This window comes from Erpetoichthys calabaricus, chromosome 6 (assembly GCF_900747795.2).
Source record: "Erpetoichthys calabaricus chromosome 6, fErpCal1.3, whole genome shotgun sequence".
In the NCBI taxonomy this organism is placed as follows: domain Eukaryota; kingdom Metazoa; phylum Chordata; class Cladistia; order Polypteriformes; family Polypteridae; genus Erpetoichthys; species Erpetoichthys calabaricus.
This window is the reverse complement of record NC_041399.2, coordinates 213,126,711-213,148,132: the sequence shown is the minus strand read 5'-3', so window position 1 is coordinate 213,148,132 and position 21,422 is coordinate 213,126,711. Positions and strand designations below refer to the sequence as shown.

At 38.8% G+C, this 21,422-nt stretch overlaps 1 protein-coding gene across 1 annotated transcript in view; it reads right to left on the bottom strand.

The window, feature by feature from the left end:
- Nucleotides 1-21,422, bottom strand: part of LOC114644108 (dynein axonemal heavy chain 5-like) — a 424,175-nt gene that overhangs the window by 28,218 nt on the left and 374,535 nt on the right. Inside the window, 4 exon segments of the mRNA XM_051928807.1 lie at nucleotides 4,175-4,522; nucleotides 11,512-11,633; nucleotides 15,235-15,502; nucleotides 16,245-16,409. Coding sequence (XP_051784767.1) covers nucleotides 4,175-4,522; nucleotides 11,512-11,633; nucleotides 15,235-15,502; nucleotides 16,245-16,409 — 903 coding nt within the window.

Sequence of the window (21,422 nt, the reverse complement as noted above, 5' to 3'; positions counted from 1 at the left end):
TCCTGTGAGCGGGATCACCCTCGGGTAATGGTGCCACATAGCCGTAGTGCCATAACTGACGCTCCCTCACAATGCAGATCATGTGCCACATGCGGGACTCCGTGAGCAACATAAAGTCAAACCAGCGGGACACGAGACACACAAGAAGGAGTCCAGTCTTCATCTCAGGTCACTGGATAGCGGCCATGTCTCACAGACAGGAAGCACCAGGACTCTAAAGACTTGGACCTTCGTCCTTTTGCTGAGATATCAAGAGCGCCACACACCCCTCTGTAGCGACCTCATGACCCCCCCAAACCGTCTATTGACTTCATAGGAAGAGTCACATGAATGTCACCGCCGAGGTCAGTAAACCTCACAATGACGAGGTCGACACTCTCTCCGCCGACAGACCCACTGCTGATGGCCGAGCCCAAGTGGTCATTAAAGACCAAGAATCAGAGTCAAAAAACAAGAGCAGAGATTCAGTAAACCAAGGAGAGCAAAAAAAAATGAATATTCTTTATCTCAGCTGTAAATGCCAGACTGGATGGATGGGCATTCCGACTGGAGTCAATCAAGGATGATCTTCTGTCCAATCCTGGACACCGTAATGCAGGGGTCTCCAACTCAATGTTTTCCACTCATACATACATACATACATACATTATATTGCACTTGTCCCTTATCTAATGTTAACTTAGAATGAAGGTGCACTCGGTCAGACTGACCACTTAGCAGCATTCAGCATGGTGATGGCTGAAGGACAGAAACTGTTTCTCAGTCTATTTGTCTTAGTCTTTATGGACAATGCATGTCCTGGGTGTGATGGGTCCTGAAGAATTTTCTTGACGTTCCTGGGACAACATGAGCTATGTAGTTCTTCTAGTGAGGGAAGAGGACAGCCGACTATCCGCTGGGTGACCTTAATGACCCTGTGGAGCTCTTTCTTCTTTGCTACTCTGCAGCTGGAGAACCCCACACAGAGACAGTAGGCCAGGACGCTCTCTACTGTGCAGCGGTAAAAGGACACCAGCAGTTTCTCAGGGCGCTGTTCCCCTGGCCAGAGAGGGCCCAGTCTGGACCCCCGTTTTCTGCTACTTTGGTTTAACTGCCTGTAACGTCATCCTGCTTCACTCAATGTTCATGTTTCACCCCTCAAAGTAAAAGTCAGATATTTCACTTTCAGAATGTTAACAGCTGAAGAATTCGTCATATTGTGCACATACAGTGGGTAACAGTGGAATTAGTTGGGAAATTCAGAGAAAAGCCAAGCAAAATGACACCTTTTATTGGCAAACTAAAAAGATTACAATGTGCAAGCTTTTGAGGCAACTCAGGACCCTTCTTCAGGCCAGATGTAATCATGTAATAAGAGTTGCCTCGAAAGCTTGCACATTGTAATCTTTTTAGTTAGCCAATAAAAGGTGTCATTTTGCTTGGCTTTTCTCTACATTCATACTGGCTAACACGGTACAACACCCTAGTACTTGGGAAATTCAGGAACATTTTTAACAAAAAACTGCACTCTGAATGTTACTCTTATCTCCACTGTGTGTTGGAGTAAACTTCAAACTGACACTGTAAGAGTGTCAGCCAATGTGTCAGGATTATTAAACACTTATGGCCGACATCTCATTTTCAAGGGCAGATCTTAATCTGTCAGAATAGAATGGAATTAGTCAGTGAGGAAAGCATACTGTGCAAGATTGAAAAACATCCTAACAAAAAATAATTATACAATTCTGAAAAATAGAAAGTGGAAAACACAGATAGTGGAATGTGGAGAAAGGAACAGCCCTCTGATTTAGAAGATCAAGTCTGTGCGTCAGTCAAATTCAATTGGGGGGGGGGGGGCGTTCTGCTGTTACACATCTTTGAGGGAAGAAAGAAGACCATTACAGTGTGGTAACTGGGGGGTCATGTGACATTTAAATGGCAAAACACTCAAATTTAATTGTGGCACCGAGTAGAAGAAGGGGGTTCAGTTGTTTGTTTGTTTTTTAATTTTTATATTATTCCTTAGTGCCACCAGTGGGGCCAAAACAGTATGGCTGAGTTTAAAGGCTCGCTTAGTTTGGTATACTTTCATTTTTTTTTTCCTAAGGGAAAAGCTTGAGCTCAGTAAAGTGTATAATTTCATTCAGTGAGGAGCAGCGCTTTTTAATTTGACAGACATCAGCTTGTAACGAAGCAAAGAGCAAAACTGTGTGACCTGGAAATGGAGCAAAATCTCCAAGGATTCATTATGATTCAATAAAACCATCAGAATCAAAAATAAATGTAAAAAAGTCTCAATTAGCATAAGCCGTCCTAATTCAGGGAGTTTATAAGAAATGTAAGGATTTAATTCAAGAACATAATAAACAAGAAGTGAAGTGTAAGAGATTTTAAGACAAATAATAAAATATATGTGTCAGTTTAGATAGATAGATAGATAGATAGATAGATAGATAGATAGATAGATAGATAGATAGATAGATAGATAGATAGATAGATAGATAGATAGATAGATAGATAGATATGAAAGAAACTATATGATAGATAGATAGATAAATATGAAAGAAACTATATGATAGATAGATAGATAGATAGATAGATAGATAGATAGATAGATAGATAGATAGATAGATAGATAGATAGATAGATAGATAGATAGATAGATAGATAGATAGATAGATAGATAGATAGATAGATATATGAAAGGCACTATATGATAGATAGATAGATAGATAGATAGATAGATAGATAGATAGATAGATAGATAGATAGATAGATAGATAGATATGAAAGGCACTATATGATAGATAGATAGATAGATAGATAGATAGATAGATAGATAGATAGATAGATAGATAGATAGATAGATAGATAGATAGATAGATATGAAAGAAACTATATGATAGATAGATAGATAAATATGAAAGAAACTATATGATAGATAGATAGATAGATAGATAGATAGATAGATAGATAGATAGATAGATAGATAGATAGATAGATAGATAGATAGATAGATAGATAGATAGATAGATAGATAGATAGATAGATATATGAAAGGCACTATATGATAGATAGATAGATAGATAGATAGATAGATAGATAGATAGATAGATAGATAGATAGATAGATAGATAGATAGATAGATAGATAGATAGATAGATATGAAAGGCACTATATGATAGATAGATAGATAGATAGATAGATAGATAGATAGATAGATAGATAGATAGATAGATAGATAGAAATGAAAGGCACTATATGATAGATAGATAGATAGATAGATAGATAGATAGATAGATAGATAGATAGATAGATAGATAGATAGATAGATAGATAGATAGATAGATATGAAAGGCACTATATGATAGATAGATAGATAGATAGATAGATAGATAGATAGATAGATAGATAGATAGATAGATAGATAGATAGATAGATAGATAGATATGAAAGGCACTATATGATAGATAGATAGATAGATAGATAGATAGATAGATAGATAGATAGATAGATAGATAGATAGATAGATAGATAGATAGATAGATAGAATGAAAGGCACTATATGATAGATAGATAGATAGATAGATAGATAGATAGATAGATAGATAGATAGATAGATAGATAGATAGATAGATAGATAGATAGATAGATAGATAGATAGATAGATAGATGCCTTTGATGGTATGAACTTCCAGTAATCTGATCCTTCCTGTCCTGTGTGATGTGCTGTACCCACCTGCTGGTTTATGGGTAACTGTATTCAACATTACTCTTATCTTATTTTTATTTATTTATTTATTTTGTTGTCCTGTGCTCTTGCAGTGTATGTGACAATAAAGATCTCCAATCCAATGGTTTCGAGCTCAGCTAGGCTAGCGATTACGTCTCGTCGTTTTCCATCTAATTCTGTATTTTCTCTTTTGCGACAGAACAGGCAGAAATTTCATCTCACAGCAGAGTAAAGTGAACTAGCAAGCTGGAGACTTTAATTCCGACTCCCTTGACTCCTCGGCCAGACTCCCTGTAGAAAAGTCGCACGTGACGGACATTATTTTAATGTAATAATGAACTAAAGTTGTATGTAAAACCACAGAGGTTTGTTTGCTTAGATCAGTGGAGAGCAGACATTCCTAGTGCTCCCATAAGGCTGAGACAGACAGACAGACAGACAGCGTGAGGACGTTTGCATTACCTCTGGGGTGTCGACAAGAGGCAGTAGCTCGATGTGCTGTAGACAGTCTTGGATCGTTTTGCCTTTAGGAATAGCGTAGCCCTTGTAGAAACAGAATTTGTCAGAGAAGGTGTTCTCCCCAAACCAGACTCGGGAGAAGGTGTTGAGCAAGTGCTTATCGAGATCATCCGTGACACGGCCACCGTACTGCACCTCTCCCAGCATATAGCGAACGCAGCTCCAGTTGACGCCACGCTTGATGTCCATCTCGTCCAGGTGATTCTGAACGAACTGCACACTAGCAGTGAAGTCTGCTTGGTTGAATTCATAAGGAATATTCCAGCCCAGGGGACCAAACTTTCGTCTCTCCTGTAAGAAACAGAACAAGCAGAAGAACATAAGAAATATTGGCAAGCGGGCGGAGATCATTCAGTCCATCAGCTTGTTGACTAACAACCGCGATGTCTTAATACCTCGACCAGAAACGTCTTCAAGGTTTCAAAGTGTTTGCTTCAGCTAGAACTATAGATGTGCTCTTCAGTCACACATTAAGAGTGAACTCCGAAAATTAGACTTTTATGTACAGGAAGCGACTATAAATTACAGATGGAAAGAACTTGCATTGTCAGTCGTCAGTCCCTCATTTTATTTTTAATCAAATATCTAAATCTGAAAATTCCTTCCTTTCATTTTTGTTTTTTTTGCTTTTGCTTCTAAAATGAAATTTCAAATACCAAAAAGTACACGGACCGTTATCCTTTTGTTGAACAGTCTGCATTAAAATTGATTAAAGCATCAGAATTAAAAGCTTTTTAAAACAACTAAATATTTCAATTAAGGTCAAAATTGAATTCCATTTGTTCTGGCTCTAATTGTTTTGCAAACTTTTGTAACCCTAACATAAAAATCCTACTGCTGCTGCTGCAGTAAGCAGGAAGCCATGTGACAGGAAGTAGGAAGTGAGTGCAGCAGCAGCAGTAAGTATGGTGTGTTTATTACCTCTGTCTTTGTTCTCTCAAACAATCCTTCGCCATCCTGCTTAGTCAGCACTTGTGAAGGCACTCCCTGTACGTTATCTCTTTTTTCTAGTTTTACAGCTTTTGTTTAAGTAACTTTGGTTAGGGAATGTCAAAGTAAATGTTATATTTCATCACATAAATTCACGGAGCTTTCGGCTGTTAAGCTCTTAGTTATAAATGCTGCTGCATTTACTCAATATTACTTATACCAGTACTTATTAGTGTTTGTTTGTATTTGTATTTACAGTTTCACACCATTTTTGTAATTAAACAATAACAATAATAATTATCTATAATAATAAAAGGCAAAGCCCTCACTGACTCACTCACTCACTCACTCACTCACTCACTGACTGACTGACTCACTCATCACTAATTCTACAACTTCCCGTGTAGGTGGAAGGCTGAAATTTGGCAGGCTCATTCCTTACAGCTTACTTACAAAAGTTAGGCAGGTTTCATTTCGAAATTCAAAGCGTAATGGTCATAACTGGAACATATTTTTTGTCCATACACTGTAATGGAGGAGGCGGAGTCACGTATCGCGTCATCACGCCTCCTACGTAATCACGTGAACTAAAAACAAGGAAGACATTTACAGCACGAGTCACACGCGGGAACGAAGGTAAATGACGTTAATTTTTCATTGTGTTTTAATACTGTGTAAGCATACATATTAACACATGTGCAATTAAACGTGTGCATTTACGGGGTGATTTCTCAGGCTTAAAAGCTCGCCTTTTACTAAAAAGGTAAATGCAAAACTATTTTCAATCACTTTATTGAAACGCTCCCGTTAAGGATTGCAATAACATATTCGCGAGATAAAAGAACGAAGTAGGGGGAAATGGAGGAACAGCCGCAAACAGCGAAGAGCAAAAAATTAATTAAACAATTGAGAACGGAGCGAGTTAAGCATACAAGCATGTTCATAAGGGAAACAAAGCACGGTGTAAAACGTAAGTTTAAATTAAGTTTATAGAAACGCTCCCGCTACGGATTGCAATAACATATTCGCGAGATAAAAGTTTAATGAGAAGACACGAGGTATAAACGAACCACACGCCGTGGCGCAACGTTAGGGGCAACAGTTTCAACCATTCTATGATCTGCTTCTCGCAAATGAAAGACGGCACATGGTGGATGTTAGCCGACTTGCTGACCGCAACGTTAGGGGCTTCAACTATGGCGCTGACGCCACATCTCAGTGCCAACACTTTGCAGACTCTACTTAAAAGACACGCCCTCCTCACTGGACAGTTAAAAACACCAATCAAACTAACGATGACATCAAGTATTACCCAATCAAAAGTAGGAAAGGAGGCATCTTCATAAAATGCGTGTGGGATGATTTGCATGAGACGCTGCTTTAAAAAAAAAATGATAAAAAAAATACGGGATAAATCCCGTCCAGTATTGATTCAAAACGGGACGCGCAATTTCATTCTCAAACGCGGCACGATTCCGTATTTTAAAGGACGGGTGGCAACCCTACAGTGCCAGGTAACCACCCATACAATCAGATTGTGATTCAGACTAGGAATGCAATGAATGTAATTACCCCGATCTACATACAAGGCAAAAGTCTTGCAACATTCAAAGATGATGGTTTGTGATAAGTACACCATACAACATAAAAGAGCTTATGAAGCCTTGAACCGAAAAAAGCAAGATCTCAGAGATCGTAAAAAAAAAAAGGAGGTAATGTCGTTTTACTCGCTGTAGATTTTAGTCAAACATTACCACTTATTCCACGAGGGAGACCAGCAGATGAACTCAACGCGTGTTTAAAATCCATGCTTCTCCCACGCTCGGTTATATGTTGCGTGTTCTCGGGTAGGTGCAACAAAAAATGTATACATTTAAGCATGTAATGGGCAAACAAAAAATGAGGTATACCCGAAGGCACTGCAGTAGTACTTAATCTAACTTTACTTCTTAAATGTTAATGTTTTACTGTTTAATAATTTATACGCTTCTTATATGTTGTTCAAATTCTTTTATCAAAATACCACTGACAGCGCAATGCACGATAACATGGAGTGAATACACCATACGCATCCGCCCACGGCCGCCCTGGTGTGCGCAGATAGGAGTTGATTCTACAATAAAATAAAATAAAGATAAAAAGAGTAATACAATCATCACCCATAAAGCGTCTGTGTGTGTATATATGTGTATATATATATGTTGATATGTGGATGTGTATATGTATGTATATATATATATATATATATATGTAGATATGTATATATATGTGTATATGTATATGTATAAATATGTTTATATGTGTGTGTGTGTATTTTATATATATAAAACACAGCAACACTCATAACAATGACAACACAATTACATTGACAATCATGTTACGTTATTTTTAAAATGTTTCCTTTTTTTTTCATAACCTCTTTAACACACTACTTCTCCGCTGCGAAGCGCGGGTATTTTGCTAGTTAAATAATAATTCTCAACATCACTTTGTGGTTCCGGGAATTATTGCATGAAGGTGTTTAGCTTGCTGCATAATTGAACAGGAGATCCAGTGAGGCCAGTGCACCGTTTTTCTCTACTCCTTTCTGTACTTTCATTTGTATTGAATGAGTGTGAATTGTGGAATTGCAAATTTAGAACACGTGGAGAGTGAGGAGCAAATGCGCTCTCTCCACTCTCTCGCCGCTATAAATGTCACGATCTTTCTTAGCTAAATATGAACCTTACCTGTGTGTGTGTGTGTGTAAAGAATGCTGATGATATCTGAAACATAACCAGTAGGCAAAGTGCAGGCTGGCTGCCAAGTGAATAGTCAATAAGCGACTCTTTGGGGTTCATAGATTTGTAAATCTCACTCTGAAGGAGCTCCAGTTTCCTCCCACAGTCCAAAGACATGCAGGTGAGGTGCATTGGTGATCCTAAATTGTGCTTGGTGTGTGTGTGTGTGTGTTGTGCCCTGCGGTGGGCTGGCACCCTGCCTTGCACCCTGTGTTGGCTGGGATTGGCTCCAGCAGACCCCCGTGGCCCTGTGTTAGGATATAGTGGGTTGGATGATGGATGGATGGATGGATGATGACTCTTATCTTCTACACTAATAAAAGGCAAAGCCCTCACTGACTCACTCATCACTAATTCTCCAAATTCCCATGTAGGTAGAAGGCTGAAATTTGGCAGGCTCATTCCTTACAGCTTACTTACAAAAGTTAAGCAGGTTTCATTTCGAAATTCTACGCGTAATGGTCATAACTGGAACCTACTTACATACATAAGTGCAACTCGGTCACCATGTGAGGCGGGGTTGCGTCCTGCCTCCCCCGGCCTCCCACGTAGTTGGCTGCCTGCCTATTTTACACGTTTGGAGAACCGCCAATGCCTCTTAAACATCTTAGATTCACAGGTGACGATTTGAGTAGTGGACACTTTGATGTTTATGAATGTTTCAACTCTCAAAAACTGGATGCAAAGTTATCGATGAAACCAGTTGTATGCTTACAACGCTTGACAGATGGCGAATGTCACTTCAACACAACAAGTCCTGCAAATACTAACGTAATTGAAACAAACCATGAAACTCAAAACGATTATGACAGGAGCAATCCAAGCTGTGAGAAAACAGTAAAAAGGAGGATTGTCAGACGTCGTGGTACATTTTCTGATGCAGTTACACGGAAACAACTTCGTGACGCTGCCGCTAAATACTCGCACACAAATCCACAAGTTCATAGAGACGCTGTCGCTAAATACTCACACGCAAATCCACAAGTTAATAGAGACGCTGTCGCTAAATATTCACACGCAAATCCACAAGTTCATAGAGACGCTGTCGCTAAATATTCACACGCAAATCCACAAGTTAATAGAGACGCTGTCGCTAAATATTCACACGCGAATCCACAAGTTAATAGAGACGCTGTCGCTAAATATTCACACGCAAATCCACAAGTTAATAGAGACGCTGTCGCTAAATATTCACACGCAAATCCACAAGTTAATTGAGACGCTGTCGCTAAATATTCACACGCGAATCCACAAGTTAATAGAGACGCTGTCACTAAATATTCACACGCAAATCCACAAGTTAATAGAGACGCTGCCGCTAAATATTCACACGCAAATCCACAAGTTAATAGAGACGCTGTCGCTAAATATTCACACGCAAATCTACAAGTTAATAGAGACGCTGTCGCTAAATATTCACACGCGAATCCACAAGTTAATTGAGACGCTGTCGCTAAATATTCACACGCGAATCCACAAGTTAATTGAGACGCTGTCGCTAAATATTCACACGCGAATCCACAAGTTAATAGAGACGCTGTCACTAAATATTCACACGCGAATCCACAAGTTAATAGAGACGCTGTCGCTAAATATTCACACGCGAATCCACAAGTTAATAGAGACGCTGTCACTAAATATTCACACGCGAATCCACAAGTTAATAGAGACGCTGTCGCTAAATATTCACACGCGAATCCACAAGTTAATAGAGACGCTGTCACTAAATATTCACACGCAAATCCACAAGTTAATAGAGACGCTGTCGCTAAATATTCACACGCAAATCTACAAGTTAATAGAGACGCTGTCGCTAAATATTCAAATGCGAATCCACAAGTTAATTGAGACGCTGTCGCTAAATATTCACACGCGAATCCACAAGTTAATAGAGACGCTGTCACTAAATATTCACACGCAAATCCACAAGTTAATAGAGACGCTGTCACTAAATATTCACACGCAAATCCACAAGTTAATTGAGACGCTGTCGCTAAATATTCACACGCAAATCTACAAGTTAATAGAGACGCTGTCGCTAAATATTCACACGCGAATCCACAAGTTAATTGAGACGCTGTCGCTAAATATTCACACGCGAATCCACAAGTTAATTGAGACGCTGTCGCTAAATATTCACACGCGAATCCACAAGTTAATAGAGACGCTGTCACTAAATATTCACACGCGAATCTACAAGTTAATTGAGACGCTGTCGCTAAATATTCACACGCGAATCCACAAGTTAATAGAGACGCTGTCACTAAATATTCACACGCAAATCTACAAGTTAATTGAGACGCTGTCGCTAAATATTCACACGCGAATCCACAAGTTAATTGAGACGCTGTCGCTAAATATTCACACGCGAATCCACAAGTTAATAGAGACGCTGTCACTAAATATTCACACGCGAATCCACAAGTTAATAGAGACGCTGTCGCTAAATATTCACACGCGAATCCACAAGTTAATAGAGACGCTGTCACTAAATATTCACACGCAAATCCACAAGTTAATAGAGACGCTGTCGCTAAATATTCACACGCAAATCTACAAGTTAATAGAGACGCTGTCGCTAAATATTCACACGCAAATCCACAAGTTAATAGAGACGCTGTCACTAAATATTCACACGCAAATCTACAAGTTAATAGAGACGCTGTCGCTAAATATTCACACGCGAATCCACAAGTTAATTGAGACGCTGTCGCTAAATATTCACACGCGAATCCACAAGTTAATAGAGACGCTGTCACTAAATATTCACACGCAAATCTACAAGTTAATAGAGACGCTGTCGCTAAATATTCACACGCGAATCCACAAGTTAATTGAGACGCTGTCGCTAAATATTCACACGCGAATCCACAAGTTAATTGAGACGCTGTCGCTAAATATTCACACGCGAATCCACAAGTTAATAGAGACGCTGTCACTAAATATTCACACGCGAATCCACAAGTTAATAGAGACGCTGTCGCTAAATATTCACACGCGAATCCACAAGTTAATAGAGACGCTGTCACTAAATATTCACACGCAAATCCACAAGTTAATAGAGACGCTGTCGCTAAATATTCACACGCAAATCCACAAGTTAATAGAGACGCTGTCGCTAAATATTCACACGCAAATCTACAAGTTAATAGAGACGCTGTCGCTAAATATTCACACGCGAATCCACAAGTTAATTGAGACGCTGTCGCTAAATATTCACACGCGAATCCACAAGTTAATAGAGACGCTGCCGCTAAATATTTGCACACAAATCCACAAGTTGGGCTGGCTATATACCACCTAAAGAAGCCTACTGGGTTCAAAGGGTTAAACCTTGTGAACTTACAGTATCTCACCAAAGTGAGTACACCCCTCACCAAAAGTAAGCCTGACCCTGTGTTAGGATATAGCGGGTTGGACAACGACTCTGAAGGAGTCACCAGCCATGAACCTCACCACACGTCACTGGTCTCTAGATGTTCAGGTCCCACCCTAAGTGCCTGCCTGCCCCAAGATGCCCTCAGGTTTGGTGACATAGCTGCTCCTCGTTTGTGTTCCGCTCTCACTTACTTGTACTGTTGTATGCAGGAAGGCCACGCTGTACAGCAGAGGTTTCCACTGCGGCATGTTGCTGATATCCAGGAGCTCCTGGCTAATGCCGGTGTAGGTCCGCTTCAAGCCAGCTTTGACACCTGCGTTTAACAAAATAAATTAAAAAACAGACAAATTACAAATCTTATTCCAAAAGCCCCCAGAGATGACAGACTGATGTTGCTACCAATATAACTATCTGTTGAGACCAGTCGCTCTTACACATGACACTTCTCATTTCACATTTAGAATTTCCAAAGATGATCTGAAGAGCCACGGGCATTTTTGGACAGCGATTGGATTGTCGAGCTTTGCTGTTCTCGCCAAAATGATCCTGCTTTTATAATAACTGAGGAACAGGATTTCAGTTTTAAGAAAAATATCAAAAGAAATAAATCTATAGGCCTACAGCTTACACTGCTGAGCCTCATACAGAACAGGAGTGACAATAGGAAAAATGAAGACTTGGCTTTCTGTTCAGTTTTAGCAAAATGGAAACAATTACAAGAAAACAAAGAAAAGCAACTCGTCTGTGGAGTTTGTTCAGTCAGGTCTGTGACTTAAGAGTCAACCTCACCTTGAAAAGAGTGTCAAGGAAAAGTAGGTGAACCCTTTGGAAATTACTGTATTCATGTATACATTTGCATTAAAAACGCAGTCTGATCTTCATGTGCATTACGATAATAAGTGACCAAGTAGTGTGGGGGACAGTAAGACGTTAGGGACTTTCAAAACTCATGGATAGGACTGGCGAGCTTTGTGGGGCTGAATGGCCTGTTCTCATCTAGAGTGTTCTAATAATGAACAAACACAACACGTTTTAACTAAAAACTGCACAAATGATTAGGGTTGTTCTTGTACATCCTGAACACGTCATTCAGACATCCACAGTATGTGATCCACTAGGCCAGGGGTGGGCAAAGTCATTCCTGGAGGGCCGCAGTGGCTGCGGGTTTTTGTTCCAGCCCAGTTGCTTAACTAGAAAACAATCCTTGCCAATAATTACATTTCATGGCTTGTTAGTGCTTTAACTCAGCTATGTCAAATCATTCTCAATCCTTCACTTTTTTTCTCTTCTCTTTCCTTCCAAGTATTTAATTAATCCAAATAGTGCACGATAAATACACACAGGTGTAAAGGGTAACAAGCAAATGGACAACTGCTGCTTTCTTTTGTCATTTGCATCTTATTGCTAATAAGGAGCAATTAAAAACCAAGAATGCAGCTGTTTAAGACTTAAATAAGCAATGAGGGTTCAAAATCTTAATGAGGAAGATAACTAAAATGAAGCAGAAGTGTTTCTAGAGCAATAAGTGCTTCTTATTAAATAACTGGGTTAGAACAAAAACCTGCAGCCACTGCGGCCCTCCAGGAATGACTTTGCCCACCCCTGACCTAGGCTAATAACTTCAAGAAAAGCTAACAGGACTCAGGAGTTAAACAGCCAATGAAACGAGATTGGAGGCGTGGCTTACAGCTACTTTAACCAATTAACATTCCGAGAGGCTTCACAAGAAACATCTGCTGATGTGAAGTGTGCCTCACAAAGCAGAAACCGCAGAAGATCTACGATCAAGAAGCAGGAAAGAATGACAAAGTAACCTCAAAGAGTTTAGATGTACATCTGTCCACAGTTAGAGCAACCGGGCGATAAAGGAGGTGATTTAGTACTGCAGGTGCTCTCCTAGAGGTGGGCGCCCAGCAAAGTGGACTCGAAAACCACAACGCAGAATAGGAAATGAGGTGAAAAAGAGTCGATAAGTTAAAGGAAGAGGCTTGAAGGAATCATGGGAACAGGTGATAGACAGATAGATAGATAGACAGAATGAAAGGCACTATATAATTAATAGATAGAATGAAAGGCACTATATAATAGATAGATAGAATGAAAGGCACTATATAATAGACAGATAGATAGATAGAAAGGCACTATATAATAGATAGATAGAATGAAAGGCACTATACAATAGAAAAATAGATAGAATGAAAGGCATTATATAATAGATAGATAGAGATAGATAGAATGAAAGGCACTATTTAATTAATAGACAGATAGAACAAAAGGCACTATATAATAGATAGATAGACAGAATGAAAGGCACTATATAATAGATAGATACATAGAATGAGAGGCACTATATAATAGATAGATAGATAGCTAGATAGATAGATAGAAAGGCACTATATAATAGATAGACAGAATGCAAGGCACTATATAATAGATAGATAGATAGATATGAAAGGCACTATATAATAGATAGATAGATAGACAGAATGAAAGGCACTATATAATTAATAGACAGATAGAATGAAAGGCACTATATAATAGATAGATAGATAGATAGATAGATAGATAGATAGATAGATAGATAGATAGAATGAAAGGCACTATATAATAGATAGAATGAAAGGCACTATTTAATTAATAGACAGATAGAACAAAAGGCACTATATAATAGATAGATAGATAGATAGATAGATAGATAGATAGATAGATAGATAGATAGAACGAAAGGCACTATATAATAGATAGATAGATAGAATGAAAGGCACTATATAATAGATAGATAGATAGATATATAGAATGAAAGGCACTATATAATAGATAGATACATAGAATGAGAGGCACTATATAATAGATAGATAGATAGCTAGATAGATAGATAGAAAGGCACTATATAATAGATAGATAGATAGAATGCAAGGCACTATATAATAGATGGATAGATAGATAGATAGATAGATAGATATGAAAGGCACTATATAATAGATGGATAGATAGATAGATATGAAAGGCACTATATAATAGATAGATAGATAGACAGAATGAAAGGCACTATATAATTAATAGACAGATAGAATGAAAGGCACTATATAATAGATAGGTAGATAGATAGAATGAAAGGCACTATATAATAGATAGAATGAAAGGCACTATTTAATTAATAGACAGATAGAACAAAAGACACTATATAATAGATAGCTAGATAGATAGATAGAAAGGCACTATATAATAGATGGATAGATAGATAGACAGAATGAAAGGCACTATATAATTAATAGACAGATAGAATGAAAGGCACTATATAATAGATAGATAGATAGATAGAGTGAAAGGCACTATATAATAGATAGAATGAAAAGCACTATTTAATTAATAGACAGATAGAACAAAAGGCACTATATAATAGATAGATAGATAGCTAGATAGATGGATAGAAAGGCACTATATAATAGATAGATAGATAGATAGATAGATAGATAGATAGATAGATAGATAGATAGATAGATAGATAGATAGAATGCAAGGCACTATATAATAGATGGATAGATAGATAGACAGAATGAGAGGCACTATATAATTAATAGACAGATAGAACAAAAGGCACTATATAATAGATAGATAGATAGCTAGATAGATGGATAGAAAGGCACTATATAATAGATAGATAGATAGATAGATAGATAGATAGATAGATAGATAGATAGATAGATAGATAGAATGCAAGGCACTATATAATAGATGGATAGATAGATAGACAGAATGAGAGGCACTATATAATTAATAGACAGATAGAACAAAAGGCACTCTATAATAGATAGATAGATAGATAGATAGATAGAATGAAAGGCGCTATATAATAGATAGATAGATAGATGACCTCCTGATGATGATGATGATTCCTGATTTTCCGTTCTCACCTTGAGGCGGTTCATTAGTAAATTTGATGGAGGACTGCAGCAGGTTGATTGGGAATTTGGGGTGCACCTCGGTGGTGATCCAGGTGCGGCAGCCCTCATGCATGGTCTCGGCGGTGGTGATGGTGTCCAGGAGCTCATCTAAGAAATCCAAGCCCAGATGGCAGTTCTGCAGCAGAAGCCAGCCTCCGTCCTGCATGCTCTGATTTAGCAGGCGCCTGGCGTGGACCTCCTGACCTTGGCCCATTGAAATGGCGCGGCATGGAGTGTTCTGGAAGACACGATGAAAACATCAGTGAGGCTTGATGAGCGACTTCCACCACAAGTTGAGAAACAGCAGGAATGGAGTGTATGAGAGCTCAGTGTCATTTATAACCTCGACCCCGGATGGTCGCCTTTTTTTCTTGCTTATTGGCCTACTGTGGTGTTTAGATTGAGGCAGCAAACTCATATGGAAAAATAAATAAATTAAATAACATCAAAGCTGCCATGCCCTCTATGAATCACAGTGGTGGAGCAGAACAATAAAATGATTTGTGTGGCGTTTGCCATTTTTCAGAGTGTAATAATTTTCTCTATTAGTGAGCAGTCAGAAGCAAAGGCCCACGTCGGAGATTTCGGAGGTGGTGGTCATATTTCCAGCAGCCCTGTGACTGACAGGAGTCACTTTGATTGACTGGAGTTTGCTGTTAGGGTACTCTGGTTTGTTCACCAGGGGACATCATTATGATGTGACACATTAGTGATCTGACACCTGCAGCAGTACACTTGGCGACAGGTGCGTCTTTTCAAGAGCCAAGGTTGATGCCACAGCAGGAAGGGTCATTAGTGAAGCACATTCTGCTCGACTTCTGACAGTTAAAATGATGTGAGGGGCCAACTAACTGAAAATGAGCCAACAGAGAACTTCTACTGGAATAAACCAGAAACGGGCAGATGGGATCATCACAAACCACATGCAGAAAGGGGCAGCAACAGAAAGACAAGGAGCCGACTGTAAGCGGTAGCATTACCTTTGTTTTAGCGAGACGCTCAATGTTTTCTGTCGGATCTGAGCCCATCGACAGGAAGCAGATCATTGGGGTCTGGCTGTCACTCTCTGCCCACATGCCGTCCATGTCTAAAATGACACCTTCTGCGTATCTCACCCCGAGAGACTCTGCAATGTAGTGGCGAGCCTAAAAATAAAACCAAGAGAAATGCAGGGACATGGAATATTTTCTTAGACATATTAGTAAAATTGATATACAGTATCACAATCATTAATGACTGTAAAAAATTGTATTAAGGTGAATTAACAAATAAACTTTTTATCAAAACATATATATGTAATATCCGTAAGAGTGTAAAAATAAAGCAATTCTCCTTAGAAGAAAGTCAGAAATGAACCTGAAGGCCAAGGACTGCATGTTATAATGGGTGGCATTCAAGGACTGGCATCTCTGCCAGGATCGATGCCCTTCCCTTACCTGGCAGGAAGGCCCAGGTGCCAAAAGGACAGAGAGAGGGGCAGGATGGTCCCTGCCTCAGCCAGGAGGATGGCAGCAGATGCCAGGACAGAAGTGGGCAAGCTGGCATTCTGGCAGGGGTGGACCGGAGAGTGACCCCTGTGCCTAAGAACACAAAAGCGGACCCCCTGAATGACTACATGGCTCCTTTGAGTGACTCACACTGGAACACATTGGGGTTAGGGTTGGTCTCACATGTGCACATAGGAGACACCATGAAGGCTTATCAAGGGTTATTATTATTATTATTATGATTATTATTTTTATGATTATATTAATGATATTATTATTATGATTATGAGTATGATCATTATTTTTATTATTATTTTATTGATTATTATTGTTATGATTATGATTATTATTATTACTATTATGTATATGATTATTTTATTATTATTATTGTTATGATTATAATTATTATGAGTATGCTTAATATTTTTATTATTATTATGATTATTATTGTTATGAGTATGATTATTATTTTTATTATTATTATTGTTATGATTATGATTATTATTATTACTATTATGTATATGATTATTTTATTATTATTGTTATGATTATAATTGAGTATGCTTAATATTTTTATTATTATGATTATTATTGTTATGATTATGATTATTATTATTACTATTATGAGTATGATTATTTTACTATTATTGTTATGATTATTATTTTTATTATTATTGTTATGATTATGATTATTACTATTATGTATATGATTATTTTATTATTATTATTGTTATGATTATAATTGAGTATGCTTAATATTTTTATTATTATGATTATTATTGTTATGATTATTATTATTACTATTATGAGTATGATTATTTTACTATTATTGTTATGATTATTATTATGATTATTATTGTTATGATTATGAGTATGATTATTATTTTTATTATTATTATTGTTATGATTATGATTATTATTATGGATGTTTGCAGAACTTCTTTGGATTTAACAACCCTCATCAAAGACTCCACACCTGCTCCACCAAGTCACTTTGTCAGACTAGAGCAGGGGTCCCCCAACTGGCTGCAGGTTTTCATTCTAACCCTTTTCTTAATTAGTGACCCGTTTTTTTGCTGCTAATTAACTGCTTTTTGAAGTTTTTTTAAGATTTCTTTCCTTAAATGGCACCCAAACAAAAATGAAACGTGAAGTGAGGGAGCCAACAGAAGACCACCTAAGTCGGGGCCTCAATCCCCCCAATCAATTTCACTCCAGCCAGTTGCTTGATTCGCCACCGAGTCTTGTCGTTCATTAAACTCGTTCTGTAATTCCACAGCTTGTTGCTGCTCTCATTGTGCAATAGCAGACATTTCCGAAACTGTTGATTTTCTCTTTTCTAAGAGCTCCGTTAAAAATGTGTCAGAGGGACAGGAGATGAAAACCTGTCAGGACTACCGGCTTCCCCAATGGGCTACATGGAAAAACATCCCTGGGTCAGGAGTCCCACATGGACAACTGCAAAGCATGCTGGGACCTGTAGTCCTGTTGGGTTCCATGGTGGCCACCAGGAGGAGCTGCCGGCCCTTTCCAGGTTCATGTTTCCTTAGTTAGGAATGTCACCCTTCAGAGATACTGTAAGTCCTTAATGGAGGCGAGTTTGTCAGTGAACGGCGACTTCTGGTGTCATCGCTCTTAAGATAAGTCCCATGTATTGATAACATAAAAGAGTGTAACACTTTCTAACCTTCTTAGAGGAATCCTCCACTCGAAAATCTCCATGTCTTCCATTACCATTCCATTCCATTGCTGGACCTGAACAGAGCCGGCTAGTAAAGCCTCGAAACAGGAAATGGACGTCCAGTCATTTTGTTTGACTTTGCTTTCCTTTTTTTTTTACCCTTATTAAACGTTGTTCCTGGGTGGACCCTGAGCCTGGCTCCCTTACTTTACTTTTTGTTTTATTTGTTCATATTTTGTATTGCATTATTGCCACCAGTCCTAAGGAGACATACTTCATTGTACTGAACATGTGACCGTCCACTTGACGTGACTCGATGACAATGTCCCTATGCGACGGGGTCACATTTCATTTAAAGCCACGCCTGGGCCTACCGGACCTTCCTTCTTCTCCAATTGATTGTTAACAAGGACAATGAAAGTCTTTTACCCGCCAGCACTCTTGTTCTTCATCCTAGTAATCCAAGTAAAGACATATTTAGTGCAGCGTGCGCCGAGTGCGATCCGTGATTTACTGCCAGTCGGACCCGTAATAGTAAAATGATTTTCCTGACAATATGTGTGCGGTGAATCAGCCGCACGCCTCTGCAGTTATGATGGCCTCCATAAATTTCTGTGATGTATTAAGTGAAAATATTGCACATGCATTCCAAACAAAAGAGCAGTCGCCGGCCCCCTCAGCAAAGCTTGTAACAAGCTCACCATAATCAGCCTTTAAAATGTGCAAATCACTGTATGTCAGGTGGGAAAATGACATTTAGTGTGACACATCCGTCACTTTGACGAGGGGGAGGTGGTTCATCTAGCAACTGGTAATAAACCAACCTACCCAAAGAAAGGCTGTGAGGAGAAATATGGGCTGGGGGGCACTTATGAAAATTTGCTGCTATCGATGAGTGGCTTTGCTCCTGCTATGCTTGTGTAAAGGCTCGTCTCTCACTGTGACACTTCGGACCACTTCTACGACCGTATGGAGGTGCTGGACGGAAAAACTCCTGGGATTTTGAAAAATGTGTGCCCTGATCTTCTTGATTCTGTTGGGAGGGCACAGAAAAATCTGCTGTACCCTTTGGCTTCATAAAGGACACCAGTGACCCCCTGTGCTTAAGAAAACAAAAGCGGACCCCCGGAATGCCTACGTGGCTCCTATTAGTGACTCATGCTGGGACACATTAGGGTTAGGGTGCGTCACACACGGGCACATAGGAGACACCTTGAGAGCTTAAATAATGGTAATTCCACCCTGAGTCGAGGGTTATTATTATTATTATAATTAATATTATTATTTTTATGATTATTTTTATTAGTATGAGTATTCTGATGATTATTATTATGATTATTAATATTATGATTATTATGATTATTATTATGCTTATTTTTATATTTTTATTATTTGATTATGATTATTTTTATTATTATGATGATTATGATTATTATTATTATGCCTACTTTTATATTTTTATTATTATGATTATGATTATTTTTATTATTATGATTATCCATCCATCCATTTTCCAACACTCTGAATCCGAACACAGGGTCACGGGGGTCTGCTGGAGCCAATCCCAGCCAACACAGGGCACAAGGCAGGGAACCAATCCTGGGTAGGGTGCCAACCCACCACAGGACTATTATGATTATTATTTTTATATTTTTATTATTATGATTATGATTATTTTTATTATTATGATTATCCATCCATCCATTTTCTAATTTGCTGAATCTGAACACAGGGTCACGTGGGTCTGCTGGAGCCAATCCCAGCCAACACAGGGCGCAAGGCAGGAACCAATCCTGGGCAGGGTGCCAACCCACCACAGGACTATTATGATTATTATTATTTTTATATTTTTATTATTATGATCATCCATCCATTTTCCAACCCTCTGAATCCGAACACAGGGTCACAGGGGTCTGCTGGAGCCAATCCCAGCCGACACAGAGCACAAGGCAGGAACCAATCCCGGGCAGGGTGCCAACCCACCACAGGACTATTATGATTATTACTTTTATATTTTTATTATTATGATTATGATTATTTTTATTATTATGATTATCCATCCATCCATTTTCTAATCTGCTGAATCCGAACACAGGGTCACGGGGGTCTGCTGGAGCCAATCCCAGCCAACACAGGGCGCAAGGCAGGAAAAAATCCTGGGTAGGGTGCCAACCCACCACAGGACTATTATGATTATTATTATTATTATTATTATGGATGTTTCCAGAACTTCTTTGGATTTACCAATCCTTATCAAAGACTTCCACACCACTGACTTCACACCCGCTCCACCAAGTCACTTTGTCAGACTAGAGCAGGGGTCCCCCATCTCTGGTCCTGGTGGGCCGCAGTGTCACCATTTTCTTAATTAGTGACCCGTTTTGGCTGCTAATTAGCTTCTTTTTGAAGTTTTTTTTTAAGATTCATTCCCCTGAATTGCTTCATTTCTTTCCTTAAATGACAACCCAAACAGAAATGAAACGTGAAGTGAGGGGGCCAACAGAAGACCAGCTAAGTCAGGGCCCCAAAATCCAACCAGTTGCTTAATTAGGCGCCATTTCTCATCGTTCATTAAACCCGTTCTTTTATTCCGTGGCTTGCTGCTGCTCTCATTATGCAATAGCAGATATTTCTGAAATTCTTGATTGTCTCATTTCTAAGAGCGCCGTTAAAATGTTTAGGAGACCTGAGCAGATCAGCTCATTCCTGAGACCTTCATCTTTCTTTATTTTCAGATATTGTATGAAGGACACCAGTTTGCTGGTCATGTTTTCCATCTCATTATTGTTTGGCTGCCAAGTAAGGAAAAAGAAACAATTAAGAGGCCTGAGTCTTTGTGAGCAAATCAAATCGAATGAACTGAACAGAAGTTAATTAGCAGAAAAAACAGGTCACTAATTAAGAAAAGGGTGAGAATGAAAACCTGCAGCCACTGCGGCCCACCAGGACTGGAGATGGGGACCCCCTGAACCAGAGCTACTGCACACCAG